The following is a 21057-nucleotide window of genomic DNA, read 5'->3' on the forward strand; positions in this document are numbered from 1 at the left end:
ACTGAAAGCAATGTGGAGCGCTGGGCTTGAACAGACGAGCCCAGCGTCTCCGCATTCGTGGCGAGCGCCTTGCCCACTACGCCACGTAGCCGCCCGAGAAGTATTGAAAATTATGCACATGTTTAAAACAAAATAGCTTCGTATTATTGACACCTGTGTCTCAGTCTCGCCAATAAGTATGATGGAACACTGGATAGAATGTGACGCAGACATTAAAATACAAAGACTGCATGTATTTCTGCAACAACAACAACAACAACTAACATTCTCACTGATCGGACACATCAACCATCAGCAGAAATGTTCACAGTTAATGAAGCACAGGAAAGCAGGACTCAGGAGCGACTTAATTCACCCGAGTGCTGTACATTCGTTCTCCTGTATGAATGTCTTTTTCTCTGATTACCTTTTGCCAGAGTTGCTTGGTTTAGACTTAGAGTTAGCTTTAGCTTTAGCTTTGGATGTCTGCCTGCAAGGTAAACAGTGGTTAGACAGAGCAGTTGAGCCAAAGAAAAGACAAACAATGCAAAATCTTAGTAACAAAAGGTTACATGACAACAAAGACAATTGGAAGCTGTAGCTATAAACATGAAAATGTTACTGAGAATTATAATACTTATTATAATTATTTAAATTTTAGCATATAATTAATCAGCATTACACGACACATGACATATAATCTTCAACATATTGATTAGTAGTGTAGACACAATGTTATTTTGATCACACTAAGGTATGCAACAGGGGTGCTCAATTCGGGAAATCTCAAGATTCGATTTTGATTCTCCAGGTCACGATTGGATTCAAAATTGATTCTCGATTCAATACATGCATAGATTTGATTCTAAAGCATCACACTGAATCAAATGTAAACCTTTACTCAATGTGAACCTTGAGTAAAGATTTATTATTTCCCAGTTTAGTCCACTCAATATGAAACATAAATGCAATCATTTGAACAGAAACACATTACTGGCAGTCTGACTGCAACAACGAATCAAGGAAGAAAAAATTATATTTGGGAATTTGTGAATCGGTAGAGATAGAATCACGATTCTTAAGCGAATCGATTTCTTTGCACATCCCTAGTATGCTGTGTCAATGTGAACCGCAAGGTTACACATCAACTCTTGTTTCTTTATGGCATTGTCTTGGATAAGAATGGAGGCCTAATAAGACTATCATGATTTTAGTTATATCATGAAGCAAATTGTAAGTTGGGGGGGGGGGGGGTTCTTAGACTTATCTTAACCCCTGAACTCACGTGAGAGAGTCAAGCTCTCGTCCTCAAGACACACGTGGAGACGTACAGTGTTGCTCCACCCGCCATGTGAGGACACAGCTAGCAGAAGTAAATCAGACACATTTTGATATAAGAAGACTCCTGACTGTAAGACTCAAGACAATCCTGCTCCAAGAAGCTATGCCATAAGAGGAAACAGCTGTTGCATCAGATTAGACAAACTAAACCACAGAGATATTAATCTGCGGCCAGTGACCACTCAACCCGGCACAGACCGACAGCATCTGCCATGTGACGGGGGGGGGGGGATCAGATCAGATCCACATTCTCTGTGCCAGCTCTGGGGCCTGAAGTGCTTAGTCAGTATGATATCGGTCACGTGGCAGACTGTGCTGGTTTGTGCCGTGTGCAAAAGTGCAAACAAATAAACAAACAAACAAAAAAACAACAACAGGAAAATGGAACAGAGAGGACGACCATGAGTTAGCAACAAAAATATAAGCAATCCATTCACATGCTGCACGAACACACACACACACACACAAAATAGAAGCAATATGGTTCTTCTATACTTCTACTTCTACTTCTCCTGGAAACCCACTGTCAGAAACACCGTGTATAGTACAGGTCCAGGCTCAGTTCAATTCCAATTCATAGCGGTGTCCCTATGACGACAGATTGATGTCACCGTTTTCCAAAACGCTAAATATTAACTTTATATTGTGTTGTTGTTTTATCACGTTACGTTTCAATCCGGAAGTAGGTCGGAACACCCTTTTTTTTGTTTTGTTTGTGGAACGGATTTGGCACCACGATAGGTTGGAGAGAGGACAACCTTCCCAATGGCGAAAGGTTTGTCAGTGGTCCTCACCTGTTGGCCGAAAAGTCCAAAATAGCTACTGTATATCTTTGGAAACTGTAATGTAAGGGTTAGGTTTTACGAACAACCCTTCAAATTAGTAATGACGACGACGACGACTTCCGGCTTCGCAGCTTGGCCGATAGGAGCCCGAATCAACTTCCCTGATTTTGGACTGAATTGAAAGTGAATGAACCCAGACTCCTGTACGTGACGAGGAGGACAGAGACGGTGGGTTGTCCATCTACTCTAGGATCTACCTTCCTGCCGCCGACACATTAACCTTCGGTTTAGAAGGCTTCTCTGCTGCTCTCTTTCTGAGACGCCTGCAACGGTCAAACAGCCAGATGCCATCACACACATATTGGAGAGACTGCACTGTGCGCACACACACACACACACATTAACTTGCGCACACACACACACACACACACACACACACGTGCCCCCCCCCCCCCCCCCCCCACACACACACACACGTGCCCCCCCCCCCCCCCCCCCCACCCACACACACACATACACATTAAACACTCACTCATCTCTCTTGGACACACACAGACACACTCTATACACACACACAGATGTTTTTGTGAAGCAGGTTAGTAAGGTCAGCTTAAATGCATTTTTGACATTCCTCAATTCCACACGGAGCTAGTATTGCAAAGCGTCTTCAGGTGGTCAATACTGTACGTGATCTCTTGTTACCGTCACAGGAGCTATTTCAACTCTTCAGAACCCAGATGGCCCCATATGGTCTCATTATATGCCCAGAATACCACACGGCTAACTGGGCATGTAATTGGCCGGTATGAGGCGCTATGGGAACGCCGTATAGTTCTACCACGACTATAAGGGTATTGTGGACATACCCTTAAACATAAAACACTTTATGTTTTGGGTGGTCAATCAAATCTTTCTCTCTTCTGTGTAGTTGTAAAACAACCTAGGTTTCCCTACTAAGGTTAATTTCCCTTTTTAAGTGTGAATGAATGAATGAAAACTTTATTTAACAGGTTGCAGAATGGGTACAATACAGTACGGCTCAATACACACAATTGTTGAGGGGATGCAGACCAGAGAAAGACATTTGTCTTGTTTCCATCAGGGTCCCCCATTTTCAATTCATATAGACATTTATGACATACACAACATACAAGACATTTATGGCATAGGGACATATAGGTATTTAGTACTGATCCATTTGTGACATAAACGGTATTCAAATATACAGTACTGTTACCCCTAGGTACAGTATGTTTTTGCAACGTGTCACTGTCCCCTCCGTGTCCATCTATGACGTAGACACGGCAACTAGACAGCTACCTGTAGGGTAGGGCTGAATATTAAGGTACACCTTCATGGATCCAAGGTGCAGATTTTGACCATACCATCGTGGACAATAAATACAAGTCGAAGAATTATGTGTGTAATAAATATGTATTTTATATTTTTCTACTTTTTCTCCTCCTTTTTCTGTGATTTTTCTCCCCATCCCAATTTACCTCTCGTGCCAATTCGCCCTCCCCTGTCCTGATCGTTGCTCGCATATGCCCCCCACTGGCCAGTTGTAGGGAGGATAGAGGGCCTTGCATCACATGTCCCCTCCGATACATGTGGAGGCAGCCTGTCACATCTTTTCACCTGCCAGCGCGGACTCTCATTTGGCGAGGAGTAACGTGTAGGAGGCTCACACCATTTTCCTGACTTTGCTGTGCAGGCGCCCCGACCGACATGTAGGAGTCGCTGTTCACAACGACCAGACTACCACCCTTCGACTTCCCACCCGCTAACTCTGCCAATTGAGTTAGTATGACGGCCGGCCCAAGCCGGAGGCAACGCCGACAGCCGGATTCGAACCCGGTGTCTCTTGCGTTGGTGACGAGCGCAATGTCCGCTGCGCCACCCAGCCGCCATAAATATGTATTGTTCAAGTTAATTAAAATGTATTACCTTGCAGCAGTATTATAAAAGGTTTCTGGATACAATTTTGATTAAGATATACCATTTTGAGTGAAAAAGCACAGTTGCAAATTGTATTAATTATATAACCTCAAGTAGATGCAAAATCACACTGTACTTTGCACTGGAAAAAAACAAATACCATCAAATATCATTATACCGTCATAAATGAGAATATGATATCATATGTTGACATATATCACCCCCCCAGCCCTATTATGAAATATCTTAACAAAAGCCTGTTCTCTTCTCCTTTATCCCAAATATCATACCTCTCCATGAAAACGCTTAAAATATGTCATGTCAGTGGAGAAACTTTCCCCCAGACGGGTGAGGAGGAAGTAACCCACAGGAAGGCAGACAGGGGAGCAAACAGACCTGATACACACCCTGTTGGAGGGAGGGGGGAGGGAGGGAGGGAGGGAGGGAGGGAAGGCTAAGAGAAAGGATGGAACTTAAATCTATATACACACACACACCTCTACCTCTTCACGCTATTCTGACAAGCTGACCTCTGAGTCTGAGAAAAGCCTTCTGTTGTAGGAATGGTTTTGTAATAGTCTTCAGGGCCCCGGGCACCTGCTCGATAAGGTGGTATGTGAGATGTTCACAGCCGGGTGCAGATTACACATCAATTTTTTTTTATCATTAGAAACAATATGCCTCTATTCATGGACCTTAATGAGCCACAGGTGTTTTCCAAGACTATCATGTTTTAAGTGATTTCACTTTTCGTAGGCTTTTATTTTATGTTTTTTATTACCTAAAATAAGTAAAGGTCTTGTCTGGAATACCATGTGTGGGTCCTCAAAGCTTCAGTTGAAATTATTTAAGCAATAGCTCACGACAGCTACATGCTTATTATGTCACAGCTAAGGGGGGTGTAGTTCGGCTTGAAGCGAAGCAGAGATTACCAGTCTCCCCAGTTAGTAGCTAGATTAATTAATACATTTAGTGGAAGTGGCAATAATCAAATAATCTGGATAAAATCATTGCTTTATCCGTCTGATTCAGATGACACTATCGGCTATTTTGAGCCTCTCTTGGTCCATATATGGGCGTACGGGTGTATCGTGACGCGAGGGCTTCCCCGATCTGTGCCAATCTTGGCACCAAGAGGATTTCTCCTTTTAACTAGACATTGCGTCAGCCCCACTCTCCTCTGTAGAACAGACCGTCTCATTTAACAAGACGTTTCTCCCTCCGACGTGGAGTGATACTGACTTGTGAAAAGAAATGAGAAGCATAGCTGAGGGTATACGCTCATTATACCACAGCTATGAACCAATCAGATTGCTTGATTTGAGCTACCCGTTTTATAACAGTGAATACTCTAATCCTCAAAGTGGGGGATTATGTACAACTCTGTACATACATCTGATTAGCACTATACTCATTAGTACTAAATGATATATATTGTACCAGCTTAATCACCTGTACATTGTATTATTACAATTGCACTTAACCGTTACATTTGCACTCTGGTTGGATGCCAAATGTCTTCTTGTTGTACTGTACTTGTACTGTATAATGACAATAAATGTGAATCTAATCTATAATATAAATCTTTTCACCATAGCATCAACTGACGCTTCAAACCATTTGGGGTCGGCCCACGTCACGATCAAATCAAAACAGAAGGGACCGAATCTGAGTCTGAAACACAACACCTCAACCATGGCGATCACAGCCGTTAAAGGCCCAGTCCCTTATCCAAACGTAAACAGATGAGGCTCTCTATTCCACAGAGAGCCAGAAGATAGAGGCTATCTGTGATGTTTTCAAAGTGACAGACCTCTTGATGAGAAGGTCTTTCAATGCACTTTCGCAGTTTGCTTACATTTCTATTGTTCTAGCAATACTTGGGAAGAAAAAAAACATGAACCTGTATTTTGAGTTATAAACGGGTCCAAAAGGCCCATTTCCACCGACAGGTTCTACTTTCCAAGAACCTATACGCCGACAAGCGCTACACCAGCAGAAGGTATTCTAGACCTTTACGTTCAATAACGCAGAACAATTTTACTATTGATGCTCGCAGACATTCCAAGCGTCTCTAGCCTCATCTGTGTGTCTTGGAAATCCTGACCACCCCCCCCCCCCATTTCCCCCCCATTCCCCCCCTCCTCCCCCCCCAGCCTTCACACACGATTGAGAGAAAACACACATTTCCCCTCGAACTACTGTGAACCTTCTACACGGGACGAGGGGAAAAGAGGGCCTTTGGACTGGAGCCGGGCCTGGAATGTGTGCAGTCATATTGGAAGGGTTACATTACGGAAGGGAACTGGGAGACGACAGGGAGCCTGATACTTGGAGAGAATCTGAGTCGACTAATCGACATATGGGATTTGCCGGGTTTAATCGTTTAGTTGATTTTTCATAGTCTGTAAGATTTGAGTTTTCCCAAATACATGCCTGTGGAAGGACCTCTTTTAAATCTGGTGCTTACCAGAAGATATGCTTATGGTTTTTCAGGAATTATAAAGAATCGACTGTCATTGTCGATTTAAGATTCGACTGCTCAAATTTACTATATATACTGTAACCTGTAACGTATAGTGCAGGTTCATAAGACGTGTTGGTATTTAACATGGACAAAAACAAGTCTAGCCCATGAAACATTTTAAGGCTCAAAAACTACGGAGACTCACTGCTCTGTAGTTTTCCATCCCTGCAGGCAGTTTTAACAAATGTTCCACAGCTTCCTGCTGCATAAACTAACAGATCAAAACCAAAAACACAAAGAGGGGGGAAAAAAAGTCTCCTTTCTTTGTGGCTATAAACAAAAACATCCTCCCAATGGAGAAAGAAAAAAGGAAAACAATGGGAGGCTCATCCAAATGCTTCCCAAGGTAGCCTGGGATCAGTCAATTGGAGTTCTGCTGACCACGCAGGACAATATTCTGTCTGCGTAGCTGATCTCAGGTTCACGATGACGTCACGTCTTTTGTCCAACACAGCCAAGGAGAGTGAGTCTACTTGTGGTTGGAGTCAAAGCGGCAGGTTGTGTGAGATCCTTGCCAGGTGGGAGTTAAACTAAACTAAACACATGACATTATACCGTTAATTAACAGGCCATGGAGAACATCCCCCAAAGTACATAGCATTGGAAGAACCTCCGATTCCTTCTTGTTCGTTTGTTGGAAGAGAATGCGATGAACAAAAGCAAACATCGCTAAATATCTTTTGGCCTCATGTAGCCTGAAATTAAAACACGTCCATCATTCTTGGCGGACGCCCATCAGAGTCTGGATCCAGCCTAGTCACACGTTGCTTTGTTTTTCTTTTTCACTTGTGATTCACTTGGGAACCATGTGACCATGTTCCAAAACTGTAACCATGGTTACTCAGGGAGGGGGTGTGGGGGGGGGGGTTGGATCCAAGTAATGACTATCAGGAGAGGTCGCTTACTTGTAGAACTTTTCTGTGTCTGAGGCTACGTCAGGAACAAAAACAGATGATGCAGAGTGGGCCAGAAAGACAGGCTGTCTCTAAAATAAATGAGCTTCCAACATCGCGCCCAATATTTACTGATGCGAATGCATGGACGTTCACATCAGGGTTTAATTAGACATCTCCAAAATGACAGAGCATGTGTGTGCTCGACAGTACAATGGAGACATATTTGGACTGGGAGCAAGATATTAAGTGTGCTAACTTTACATTTTACAACTAACTACATTGGGTAATGATTTTCATTAACTGGACGTTCGTAACACATTCGTTGCTCGTCTATTAATGTATTGAAGATGAAGATATGTATATAATATATCGTGTGTGTGTGTGTGTGTGAATAAATTCATTCATTCATTAATTATGTTTTTTAAGAATATACAATAACACGTAATTGAATGTTGTGCTGCCGAGGACTGTGGGTATATCAGCTAACGAAGCAAATGTTTTAAACAATGTAAGCGTTCTGCCTTTCAGACAGGCCAAATACAATGGCGGTCAATAGGGACAGTGTCTGTGTTTTCCCCAAAATGAGGCATGGCTGCGAAAAAAAGCCGTAATACCCGGATGTGTCGTTGTAATGTATACTGTGACCCCACCTTCCTTTGAGTGGCAATTAGGATGATAGGTGGCTATACTCTCAATGGCCATAGAAAGAGGTGGGCCTACTGTATACTCTGTATGTCTGCATGTCTCCTTATCCACTTGTGGATGTTATGAATGTGTCATGAGCCTGTTATTTCACAACACATTGATTGAGTACCTTAACCATATAACTCCCACTTTAATAATAATAATAATAATAATAATAATAATAATAATAATAATAATAATAATAATAATAATAATAATAATAATAATAATAATAATAATAATAATAATAATAATAATAATAATAATAATAATAATAATAATAACTTAGTTTTATATAGCGCCTTTCAAAAGACCCAAGGTCGCTTTACATAGGGGGAAAAAACAAACAAAAGTAACAAACAGGGGGCGGCTGGGTAGCGTAGCGGACTAAGCGCTCGCCTACCACCGCAGAGACTCTGGGATCGAATCCAGCTGTCAGCGGTACCTCCGGCTTGGTCAGTCGTCCCTACTAACACAATTGGCAGTGTTAGCGGGTGGGAAGCCGGTGGGGTATGTATCCTGGTCGTTGTAAACAGCGACTCCTACTGGTCGGTCGGGGCGCCTGCTCAGCAAGGAAGGGATCTGGGGAAGGTAGTGTGATCCTCCCACGCGTTTCACTCCCCCAGTGAGAGTCCTCGCTGTCAGGTGAAAAGAAGCGGCTGGCTGACTCCACATGTATCGGAGGAAGCATGTGATAGTCTTCAACCCTCCCTAGGCCGGCAAGTGGGGGGGAAATGCGCGCAACGACCAGGGGGGGGAAAAAAGAAAAAGAAAAAAAGTAACAAACATAGTGGGCAGACACAACATACAAAGTGGTAAATTAGGGGTTAAAGGCAGAGTGGATTTTGAGTCGTTTTTTTAATGAGTCCAGAGTTGGGGCGTTGCGGAGTTCTGCGGGGAGGGAGTTCCAGAGGGTCGGAGCTGCCACACTGAAAGCTCTGTCCCCAAAGGTCTGCAGTCTGGTTCGGGGAATGGAGAGCTGACCAATGTCTGTGGATCGCAGGGACCCTGACTGAGTGTAGGGGTCGAGGAGGTCAGTGAGGTACTGAGGTGCCAGAGCGTGGAGGGGTGATGCAGGATTTGATGGGGAGCCAGTGGAGGTGGATGAGGGTGGGGGTGATGTGCTGCCAGGGTTTGGTGCGGGTGAGAACCCTGGCAGCTGAATTTTGAACATACTGGAGCCTGTCCAGGGTTTTGCTTGGAACCCCGGACAGGACCCCGTTGCAATAGTCCAGGCGGGACTTTAGGTTTTCAGAGTTAACAATCTCAATAATAAACACCAACATTATGGTAAATGCGTTTACCGTCTTCTCCAGAGAGAGACAAGAAGATATATACCAATTTCCTCTCTGTGCGTTCGGTAGAAAGCTATCTGGCTGCAAGCTAGCCTATAGCGTAGCACAAATGAATGGAAGTGGATACGGATCAGCTAGCCTAGCTTAAAACTCCGGAAGAGGTGCAGCTAAGCTGGGCTATCTTGCAGCCGGATAGCTTTCTACCGAACACACAGAGAGGATATTGGTACCCATCTTCTCGTCTGACTCCGGAGAAGACGGTAAAGCGCGTTTCCCATAATGTTGGCGTGTTCCTTTAACTTACTTGTAGAAGTTCTTGTTGACCTTCCTCTCGTGGGGGAACCCCAGCATGCCGCAGACCACGCGGGTGTTTTTGATGGTCCAGCCCACGTCGCAGATCTGAGACCAGCCGTCCCTGTACTTCACCTCCACCACGCCCTCCGTGACCGGCATCCTCCCCTTCCCTGTGGCCACCGCCGGCCGAAGTCTGACTTCCTCCACCTTGTTCTCGTCGACATGCAGCACCTGTGTGTGAGGAGGAGGGAGCCAGCGTGTCGTGTGGTCAGCACATCTTTCGTTTTTATATTTACAGCATATACTGTATATATCCATATTTGTCTGAATATACCTGCATATAACCCCCCTATACTTGCTTGTACACCTGTATATAACCCATAGCTCTGTATGATAGCATGAACAATAATGCTTGTTATATATATATATATTCTCACCACATACATACCTATCCACACCTGTTCTTACCTGCACATAGATATAGATACACATACTGTATCTATATCTGTACATATCCTACTCTTACTAGTTATGCTGCTGGCCAGTATGACTTCTTATATCTGTATCACTGTACATATTATACTACAACTCTGAACATACATCTGATTAGCACTACACTCAGTAGTACTCATTTGTATATTTTGTACCCAGTTTAATCACCTGTACAGTACATTGTACATTATTATTGCACTTTACTGTTACATTTGCACTCTGGTTGGATGCCAAACTTATTTTCGTTGTACTGTACTTGTGCTGTATAATGACAATAAATTTGAATCTAATCTAATCAAATTTTGGTGCCAATCTCATTTTGGGGTAAAATCTGTTCCTACCCTTGAACTAACAAAAAAACAATATATAATTTCAACACAGTAACGTCAATCTGTCGTCATAGGTACAATCAGTTTGTGACGTACGTATATATAACCATTTTCCCAGCATATTGTTTTGGTTTGTCAGCTTGATATAACGTTAGCTTGAAATTCACTCACGGTTAGTCACTCTGTCCCTAGTGGCAGCTCAGAGTCATGACACTTTGTGTAAGAGCAGCTCGATCCATGCAACAATGCTTCGCATCCATGCCCTTGTATAAATGAGAAGCACCTCATAGGCCCACGATGTCAGTCACTCACTCATACGTAGCCACTCTGCCCCTAGTGGCGGTTCACAGGCATGGATGGCACTGTGACTTACGTTCACAGAATCTGCCCTAATGGTTACATCTATGACACTATGTGTCCTTGTTTAATTCTAGTCTATGGATTCCCTTTAAAACTCAGAAACCAGGAAACTGTTGACATAAAATGTTGTTTACATCTATAATTGGATAATTGATAATGAACACAATATTTCGGAAATGAGTAAGTTGACATAAATCAATTGGTTTAAACTGAAACAGAATCAACCCCAAGCCACACACACACACGCACACACACACACGCACACATCTGTTGTTGCATGTAGATGATCTAATGCTGAAGGTCTTTACATTTTCCAGGCCTTGATCCAAATGGGAGTAAATTCAGTCTCACCCAGGGACCTGTGTCACGCGGGTCACGTTAAAACAAAACAAAAGGGATTCTTAGCATGCGGAGACCCATCAGATACGTGACCCATTATGACCCCATTCCGTTTAATAATACAGTGTTTCTCAAAGTGTGGGTCTTGGGAAGATTAAAAACGAGGTCCCCAAATTATTCTCTGGAGCCAAGGCTCCTCTCAAGTCCACTGAATAATAGATCATAAATAAATAACCACATTGAATAAAACACTGTAGGCTGTAGTAGTTTAGTTTGGTTTAAAGGCAGGATAAATATTGTCATAAATGTAGACAATAATCGGCTGAATCAGTTTAGGGGTTGTAGCAATATTTATTCTGAAAATGTAGGTCCCCTGGTTTAAGAAATTAAATGTCAATCTAATTAATTCAACCTTTTAGAAAACAATTCCTAAAGACTTTCACTCATTCACACACTTCTGAATGAGTTAAGCAAACCATCTAGTAACTGCCATTACAATGATGAGTAATCTTGGAAGGAGGAATCGTATGATCGTCTCGTGAGATCTTGTAAGTGGTCTACATATCCGATAGCCAGCTTTTTTCGTTTCAGTTGCCTGTGTTTGGTACGGAATCTGGTTGCAGTCTTGGATCGTTGTCTGGACGCCACATTTGACAGATCCTGACTCGTGGCGACAGGAAGTTCAGGGAGAAGACTACTGCTTGACCTTACTCCTAGAACCCACCTCACCCCTGCCCACTTTGACAACCTAGGATGGCTTAGAGTAGACGACAGAGTACAGCAACTTGCAATGGGCCTGATCTACAAGATACACTACGCGACCAAGGTACCCATGTACATGTCAAAATACTTCCCAAAGGTCAGTGAATACCACGATCACAACACCAGAGGGAGTTCCACAAATCATGTTAAACCCAGATTCGGCTCAAACAAGGGACTAAACACGTTTCGCAATTATGCCACATCAATGTGGAACGCCCTACCCAAAGCTGTAAAGGAATGTGAATCACTACCCACTTTCAAAAACACTCTCAAAGAACACCTACGGGAAGGGCGGCTACGTGGCGCAGTGGGCAAGGCGCTCGCAACGAATGCTGGAGACTAGGCTCGAACAGGATGCCTCCTGTTCAGCCCCGCTCTCCACATTGCTTTCAGTTTAGCTGGTCGTCCACAGTAATACACATTGGCCGTATTACGGGGAGGGAAACTGAAGGGTGGGGATTGGGCGTTGTGGACAGCGACTCCTACAGGTCGGTTGGTGCGCCTGCGCAGTAGAATCAAGAAGCGATGGGGGTGGGGCCCCTCCAAAGCCCAGAGGGTTGAATTGGACGATATGAAAATTGGGATGGGAGAAAAAATAGAAAATGGGAGAAAAAGTGGATCAAAAAAAAAGAACACCTACGGGAGACTGCAATTCGAAACTGGCCCCTACAAATGTCCTAACCCAGTTGTACAGTAAATGACCAAGTATGGCTTTGTCAGTATTCCAATGTACAGTGTGTGTCCCCCCACCTCCAATGTACAGCCAGCCCACCCACCCACCCAACCCCACCCCACCCACCCAACCTCCCCCAATGTACAGTTTCTACGTCAAATGTATATACACTCTTTTTCTGGACACTTTTTGTATCACAAACAGTACTGTATTTGCAAATATGATATGTCAATGTATAGATGTAGCAGTACTGTCTATCTGTATGTCATGTATGTCATATATGTTATGATGAATTGAAAATGGGGGACCCTGATGTAAACAAGACGAAAGTCTTTCTCTGGTCTGCATCCCCTTAACAATTGTATGTATTGAGCTGTACTGTACCCATTCTGCAATCTGATAATAAACTTTTCAATCAATCAATCAAGAGACAGAATTCAGCTTTTGTAACTAATCTTCCCCCCCTTCTCCCCCTGGTGAAAGCCTCTTCTGGAGACATGTTAACAGTGCGATTAGGCAAGGGATACCCTGAACCTCCAGGAGTTCACCTCCTTCCCAGTGAGCTGTGGAGACGAGGCCCCAGTCTACCCTTGTTCACCTCGTATCACAGTCACACAATGGACCTCAAAGTAGGCAAACAGAGAGAAACCGGCAGCTGGAGAGACCACATCACACACAAACAATAGTGGAAAGCACTATTGTTTGTGTGTGACGCGGTCTCTCCAGTGGAAAGCACTATTGTTTGTGTGTGATGCGGTCTCTCCAGTGGAAAGCACTATTGTTTGTGACGCGGTCTCTCCAGTGGAAAGCACTATTGTTTGTGACGCGGTCTCTCCAGTGGAAAGCACTATTGTTTGTGACGCGGTCTCTCCAGTGGAAAGCACTATTGTTTGTGACGCGGTCTCTCCAGTGGAAAGCACTATTGTTTGTGTGTGTGACGCGGTCTCTCCAGTGGAAAGCACTATTGTTGTTTGTGTGTGATGCGGTCTCTCCAGTGGAAAGCACTATTGTTTGTGTGTGATGTGGTCTCTCCAGTGGAAAGCACTATTGTTTGTGTGTGACGCGGTCTCTCCAGTGGAAAGCACTATTGTTTGTGTGTGACGCTGTCTCTCCAGCTGCAATATCACATTCTCCTTATCGATTCACAACAGCCAATCAGAGAGTGAGCCACCATGGGTTTCTTTTTTTTTTATCCACTTTTTCTCCCATTTTTTCTATATTTTCTCCCATCCCAATTTCGTATCATCCAATTCAACCCTCCCCTGTCACGGACGCTGTTTCTTGCCTCCCACAAGCCGGCTGCAATGTGGACTAAGTCATACATAGCACAAGTCCCCTCCGGTACTTGAGGTAACAGCAGTCGCATCTTTTCACCTGCGCAGCTCGATCTCTCAGTGGCGAGGAGTAACGCGTGGGAGGCTCACGCTGCCCCAGACACTTCCTGATTCTACTGCGCAGGCGCACCAACCGACCTGTAGGAGTCGCTGTCCACAACGCCCGATCCCCACCCATCAGTTTCCCACCCCCTAATACGGCCAATGTGTATTAGTACGGACGACCAGCTAAACTGAAAGCAAATGTGGAGCGCTGGGCTCGAACTGACGAGCCCAGTGTCTCCAGCATTTCGTGGCGAGCGCCTTGCCCACTACGCCACGTAGCCGCCCTGCCACCGTGGGTTTCTAAAGAAGTCACCGTCGGGGGGTTTAGTCAGTGGATCCTTACTTTCCAAAAACGACTACTACGTGAACCCAGACGGTAGCCTTGGCAAGGCCTGCTGCCTGTAATATCTCCAGAAGCATGGTATAGAACTGCGGTAATTGATGCCTTACTGTATGTCTGGTTGGTAGTTTATACCCAGTTTAATCACCTGTACATTGTATATCATTATCGCACTTTACTGTTACATTTGCACTCTGGTTGGACGCCAAACTTCTTTTCGTTGTACCGTACTTGTGCCGTATAATGACAATACATTTTAATCTAATCTAATCAAGGTCTTCTTCTCCAAAGTCAGACAAGATAGATACCAATTCCCCATAGTGTTGGCGAGTTCCTTTAAATGTTTTTTAGAGCATGATTTCAAGTTTCTTCCTTTCCAAAACTACTACTACGTGAAGCCAGACGGTGGACCTGGAAAGGCCTGCTGCCTGTAATAGCTCCAGAAGCATGATATAGAACTGCGGTAATTGATGCCATATGTCTGGTGGGTGGGTAGGGGTGGGCAGCTACAGTGAGAGTTGCACTGATGCGTTAAATGTGTCTCACGTGGGGCCGGGCCTCTACAGAGTCTATAGGCAGAGGAGCTTTAACACAAAGTGGTAGGAAAAAACAACCAGCTCAGAACCTTTTTTACGGTAACCTTTACTGCAACTGTGGCTTGTTGTGGGGCTGAGAGGATGCATTAACGGCCCCGAGCAGACTCACAAAGTGACGGCCAAACCTCCTGTAAAAAAAACTATTTTTGGCAGCGTGGCTACATATAGAGTATAGAGCTCCTGACTCATGGTCGGAAGATCATCGGTTCGAGCCCCGGTCAAGGCCGGTGTCGGAAAGTGTTGTTGTTGTCCAGCAGGGGGCACTCAGGAAGAATGCCCCTGTTACGGTGATAGGGACACCGTACAGCTGCGTCTTTCGGGTGAGATGTTTAAACCGAGGTCCTGACTGAATTAGGTCGTTAAAGAACCCAGGGCGCTTATCGCAAAGAGTATAGGGGGTTCCCCGACGTTCCTGGCCAAATTCCCAATCAGGTATCTGTCAATCAAGGCCACCTAATCATCCCTCCCCTCCTTAATTGGCTGATGTCAATCCCTGTCTCCTGAGCCGTTCAGGCTCAGCCATTGTGTGTAGTGTGATGTGTGCCGGGTGCCAGCGTATGGCAGCCATTGAGCCTGCGTTGCCCAAGGTTGGGTGCTACACAGTGGTGGTGAAGGAGGCAATTTCCACCCTACATTGTGGGGAGCGCTTTGAGTGTCTAGAAAAACACTATATTGGGGGCGACAGTAGCTCAGGAGGTAGAACAGTCGTCTGGTAATCCGGAGGTTCCCGGTTCGATTCCCGCTCCTCCCGGGCAGCGTGTCGAAGAAGTGTCCTTGAGCAAGACACTTAACCCCTAATAACTGCTCCCGATGAGCAGGTTGGCACCTTGCATGGTCGCATCTGCCGTCGGTGTGTGAATGTGTGAGTGAATGGGTAAAATGCGAGGAACAAATTGTAAAGTGCTTTGGATAAAAGCTGCTATATAAATGCAGCCATTTACCATTTATATAAATGTAATGATCATTCATTCATTCATTCCGGTGTCTTGCGTGTGTCTTACGTCGATGACATTAGAGTCCACAAAGCCAGGGATCCTCTCGTCTTTGCAGACGACGCCGGCGTCCTCGTCGTGCGTGCAGTCGCTGTTGCCCCACCCGCGAGACTTGCAGTTGTCGATGCTCTTCTCGCCGCCGTTGCACTGCACGTTGTCCAGCCAGATCTTCCCTGCAGCGCGGACGACATGCGGAGAGAAAATACGGCTCTTAACTGAATACCAGGGGGGGCGCGGGCTGAGTGGTGCCAAATTACTGGTTCGGTATGTTTTTCAGATCATCAAAAGAAAACCATGAAAGAATTATTTCTTTCGACATATTTTGGTCATATCATATGTTTCCAATTTTGGGGATTACTCACGGGGCTGGCACGTCATAACCAAGTGCTCCTCAAGTATACCTCAAATATTTGAAACCGCTGTAAGGATATTTTTGTCCCGTCCTGTAATTATGGTGCGTGTTCTGAGGAAATGTTGAAATTGCTATGACTAGAACAAAACGCCACAGAATCTGTAACAGGGGGCGACAGTGGCTCAGGATGTAGAGCGGCCGTCTGGTAATCGGTAGGTTCCCGGTTCGATTCCCGCTCCTCCCGGGCAGCGTGTCGAAGTGTCCTTGAGCAAGACACTTAACCCCCTAACGGCTCTCGATGTGTAGGTTGGCACCTTGCATGGTCGCCTCCGCCGTCGGTGTGTGAATGTGTGAGTGAATGGGTGAATGTGAGAGGGGGGAAATTGTAAAGCGCTTTGGATAAAAGCTGCTATATAAAATGCACCATTTACCATTCAACAGAACCTAGGGCCGTCGGCCTCACTCTCAGTGCAGCCCTTCCCGGTGCTGTGGGTCTCTCTCTCTCATAGTGTATAGTCCAACAGACTCTCTCTCTCACTCTCACCTAAGCCCTTCCCGTACTTGGCGCTGTGGGTCTCTCTCTCTCACATAGGCCCTTCCCGTACTTGGCGCTGTGGGTCTCTCTCTCTCTCTCTCTCTCTCTCTCTCTCTCTCTCTCTCTCTCTCTCTCTCTCTCTCTCACATAGGCCCTTCCCGTACTTGGCGCTGTGGGTCTCTCTCTCGCTCTCTCTCTCTCTCTCACATAGGCCCTTCCCGTACTTGGCGCTGTGGGTCTCTCTCTCACATAGGCCCTTCCCGTACTTGGTGCTGTGGGTGGGTCTCTCTCTCTCTCTCTCTCTCTCTCTCTCTCTCACCTAGGCCCTTTCCGTACTTGGTGCTGTGGGTCTCTCTCTCTCTCTCTCTCTCTCTCTCTCTCTCTCTCTCTCTCTCTCACCTAGGCCCTTTCCGTACTTGGCGCTGTGGGTTTATCTCTCTCTCTCTCTCATCTAGGCCCTTTCCGTACTTGGCGCTGTGGGTCTATCTCTCTCTCTCTCTCTCTCTCTCTCTCTCTCTCTCTCTCTCTCTCTCTCTCTCTCTCTCTCTCTCTCTCTCTCTCTCTCACCTAGGCCCTTCCCGTACTTGGCGCTGTGGGTCCAGCCCGTCGCCTCCACGAAGCCCAGCTGGCGGCAGAGCACGTTGGCGTTGGCCAGCGAGAAGTCGTCGTCGCAGATGGTGCCCCACTCGCCCTTGTAGAAGACCTCGATGCGGCCCTCGTTGTGCTTGCGCGGGTATCCCACCAGCCGGAACTTCAGACGCTCGCCCTGCGGCGCCGGGGAGGAGGCTGAGGGGGCGGCGCCGGGGTGCGGGGTGGTCTGGGCCAGGCAGGACGGCAGCCACACCCCGAACAGAAGGCTGATGGCAAACTGTTGCCACGGTCTGGAGATCTCCATCACTGTTACCTACAGATACAGAGAGGAGGGGGGGGGGGGGGGGCATATAAGCGAGAGTGAGGGGTGCGGTTTTGTGAAGAGGTTAAAGGAACAACCGCCAACATTATGGGAAATGCTCTTACTGTCTAATCTCAGTGGTTCCCAAACTGTGGTGCGCGCACCCCTTGTGGTGCGCGAGAGCCCTCTTGGGGGTGCGTGACATGAAAAGGCTAAAGGCTGTGCTATGGTGTTATTTTACTAATAAATATAACTAATATACATTATTTCAAATGGGGATTTTCACTGTGTAAATCATGAAATTTACTAAACTTTTAAATTAAAAACGTACGTTTTAATAATAATAATAATAAAAAAAAAAGATGTATCCAAAATGCACTTTACTTCCTGCCAACATGCCATAGGCGCGCGACTGGGACCGGTGCGCTATTATTGTGGCAGCGTATTATGCTCATGTGTTTCCCTACACTTCATGCGTTCTTGGAGGGAAACAAAGTCATGGGTGAACCTGTAAAAAGCCTAATAACAGAACACCTCAACCAACTCGCTGAGCAGCTACGGACATATTTCCCACCTATGGATGCATCTCAGACGTGGATTCAACCCATTTTTTGTTTTTTTGGCCAATCTATTTCTGAGTCTATGCATGTAATTCTCATTTTGTTCTGTTTTGTGTGGTGAAGTATTTTATTTTGTTTGTCATACTTTGGTATGTGTTCTTATTGGATTAAACCTGATGCCTTTAGTGCGCCTATGAATAGACCGTGTTGTCTTTTTTATGTTGGGCATTGGGGGGTGCGTCAGCTAGGTCGGGAAGTGACGACGGGGGGTGCATGGCCAAAAAAGTTTGGGAACCGCTTATGTATTTTATACCTGGTTTAACCACCTGTACATTGTCACTATTGCACTTTACTGTTACATTTGCACTCAGGTTGGATGCCAAACTTATTTTCGGTGTACTCTACTTGTGCTGTATAAGCCTAGATAAGATAAGATATTCCTTTATTGATCCCCTTGGGGAAATTCAGGCCTCATAGCAGCATGGAGGGGGGGGGTACAGGTACAGGTACGGGCATGGTAATAGTATATGACATAAATATAGGCAATAAAACTATAGTAAAGATAATACATTTGAATCTGATCGAATCAAGAGAAATGCCGGCTTAACCAAGAGGGCAGCGGCTCGCCTATCAGATTATTCAGATTCAGATAGTTTTATTGTCGCAGCTTTTTAAAATGTATATACATTCAGAAAAACGTGAGATGCTTGTTTTTCCCGACTCATCAACCGTAGTAGATTTGTGAACACAACGTATATTCTATCTATACAAACTATAACTATAAGCTGTAACTATAATATAAACTATAACTATGAACTAAAACTATGAACTAAACTATAAACTAACATAATACACAACGTATATTATATCTATACAAACTATAACTATAAGCTGTAACTATAAATATAAACTATAACTATGAACTAAAACTATGAACTAAACTATAAACTAAACATAATACACAACGTATATTATATCTATACAAACTATAAGTGTGGAATAAGTGTGCTTGTGTGGCGTGTAAGTCATTAAGGTGCTTTTATTTTTTTTATCCACTTTTTCTCCTTATTTTCTATTTTTCTCCCATCCCAATTTCGCATTGCCAATTCTCCCTCCAATTCTCCCCTCCCCTGTCTTGAACGTTGCTAGACTATGCCTCCCACTGGTCGGCTGTAGTGAGGATAGAAGCCTTGCATCACGTGTCCCCTCCGGTACACGAGGAGGCAGCCTGTCGCATCTTTTCACCTGCACAGCGCGATCTCTCAGTGGCGAGGAGTAACGTGTGGGAGGCTCACGCTGCCCCGATACTTCTTGTCTCTGCTGTACAGGCGTCACCCAACCGACCTGTAGGAGTCGCTGTCCACAACGTCCAATCCCCACCCATCGACTTTCCACCCGCTACCTCTGCCAATTGAGATAGTATGACGACTGGCCCAAGCGCAATCTCCGCTACGCCCCCCAGCCGCCAGATTACGGTGCTTTTGTGTGTATGCTTGTGTGATGATTGAGAGTTACTACAGGGAGGCCTGCGCATTCACACTCAGTATGCAGGCAGCAGGAGCTGAACAACATCAGTGGGTCTAAACAAGAAGGCCGAAGATATACACAGCACTTGGTTGCGTAATGACTTTGATTCAAAACATCTGGACAATGTTTCCTCCACTCTACTGAGATAAAGTACATGTCCAAAGAAAAAAATGAAATCTGTCTTGATGACAACAAGATCACAAAGAAAGATATATGGACGTTTACGATATTCCTTAAAAGGATCTTTGGAATAAATTACATTTTATGATGTCATAGCCATCCCCCCCCAACCCCCCGCCACCCCCTCCTTAACTGCTATGACTACGTTGACTGGTATTTCACCTCCCTCCTATGAGACACATCCAAGCCCAGTCACTCAGAAATCCATTTCATCCAAGTTTTGTCTGGTTTTTGCTGTTTGCAGAGCAGTATTAGGTACCGACTTGTACATAGGCCTACTGTTGATACTAAGACAGCTAACACTCCTTCGTGGAGACTGAGGCTTTCAGCAAAGAACGGGAGACACTCACAGACAGACACACACAGATACAGTAGTGTGGCCTGTTTGTACAGAAACCACGAACTAAAGTTTCCCTTTTCCAAAACATGTCTGAAATGGCATGACTACATGGTCTGAGTGGCGTTTCACAGTGTGTAGGTCGAACAGACTCCCCCTCTCCCTCGCTCTCATAGTGTATAGGTCCAACAGACTCTCTCTCACTGGTCAGACTACTGCTTGGCCTTACTCATAAAAGCCACCTTACCCCTGCACATTTTGACAACCTATAGGATGGCTTTTATGCCGCAATTATGCCACAATAATGTGGAACACCCTACCCACAACCGTGAAGGAATGTGAATCCCTATACCCTCCTTCAAAACCGCTCTCAAAGAGCACCTACGGGTGGCTGCAATTAGAAACTGGCCCCTGTAAATGTCCAAATCCCCCCCCCCCCCCTCCCCATCAACAATGTACAGTTTCTTCCCCTTCGGATGTATATGTATTTTTTATGATCTCTTTTTACTACACAGTTCTGTATGTCTCGTATGTCATAAATGTCCTGATGAATTGAAAATGGGGGACCCCGATGTAAACAAGATGAAAGACTTTTTCTGGTCAGCATCCCCTTAGCAGTTGTTTTGTATTTAGCCGTACTGTATTGTACCCATTCTGCAATCTGTTAATAAAG

At 45.1% G+C, this 21057-nt stretch overlaps 1 protein-coding gene across 1 annotated transcript in view; it reads right to left on the reverse strand.

The window, feature by feature from the left end:
- The window catches only part of loxl3b (lysyl oxidase-like 3b), a 55815-nt gene that overhangs the window by 30582 nt on the left and 4176 nt on the right, over nucleotides 1–21057 (reverse strand). The window contains 5 exon segments of the mRNA XM_084309606.1: nucleotides 407–469; nucleotides 2363–2428; nucleotides 9750–9970; nucleotides 16011–16174; nucleotides 17456–17792. Coding sequence (XP_084165732.1) covers nucleotides 407–469; nucleotides 2363–2428; nucleotides 9750–9970; nucleotides 16011–16174; nucleotides 17456–17783 — 842 coding nt within the window. The 5' untranslated portion in view covers nucleotides 17784–17792.

The sequence above is a fragment of the Notolepis coatsorum genome (genome assembly GCF_963971535.1).
Source record: "Notolepis coatsorum genome assembly, chromosome: 3".
Taxonomy (NCBI): domain Eukaryota; kingdom Metazoa; phylum Chordata; class Actinopteri; order Aulopiformes; family Paralepididae; genus Notolepis; species Notolepis coatsorum.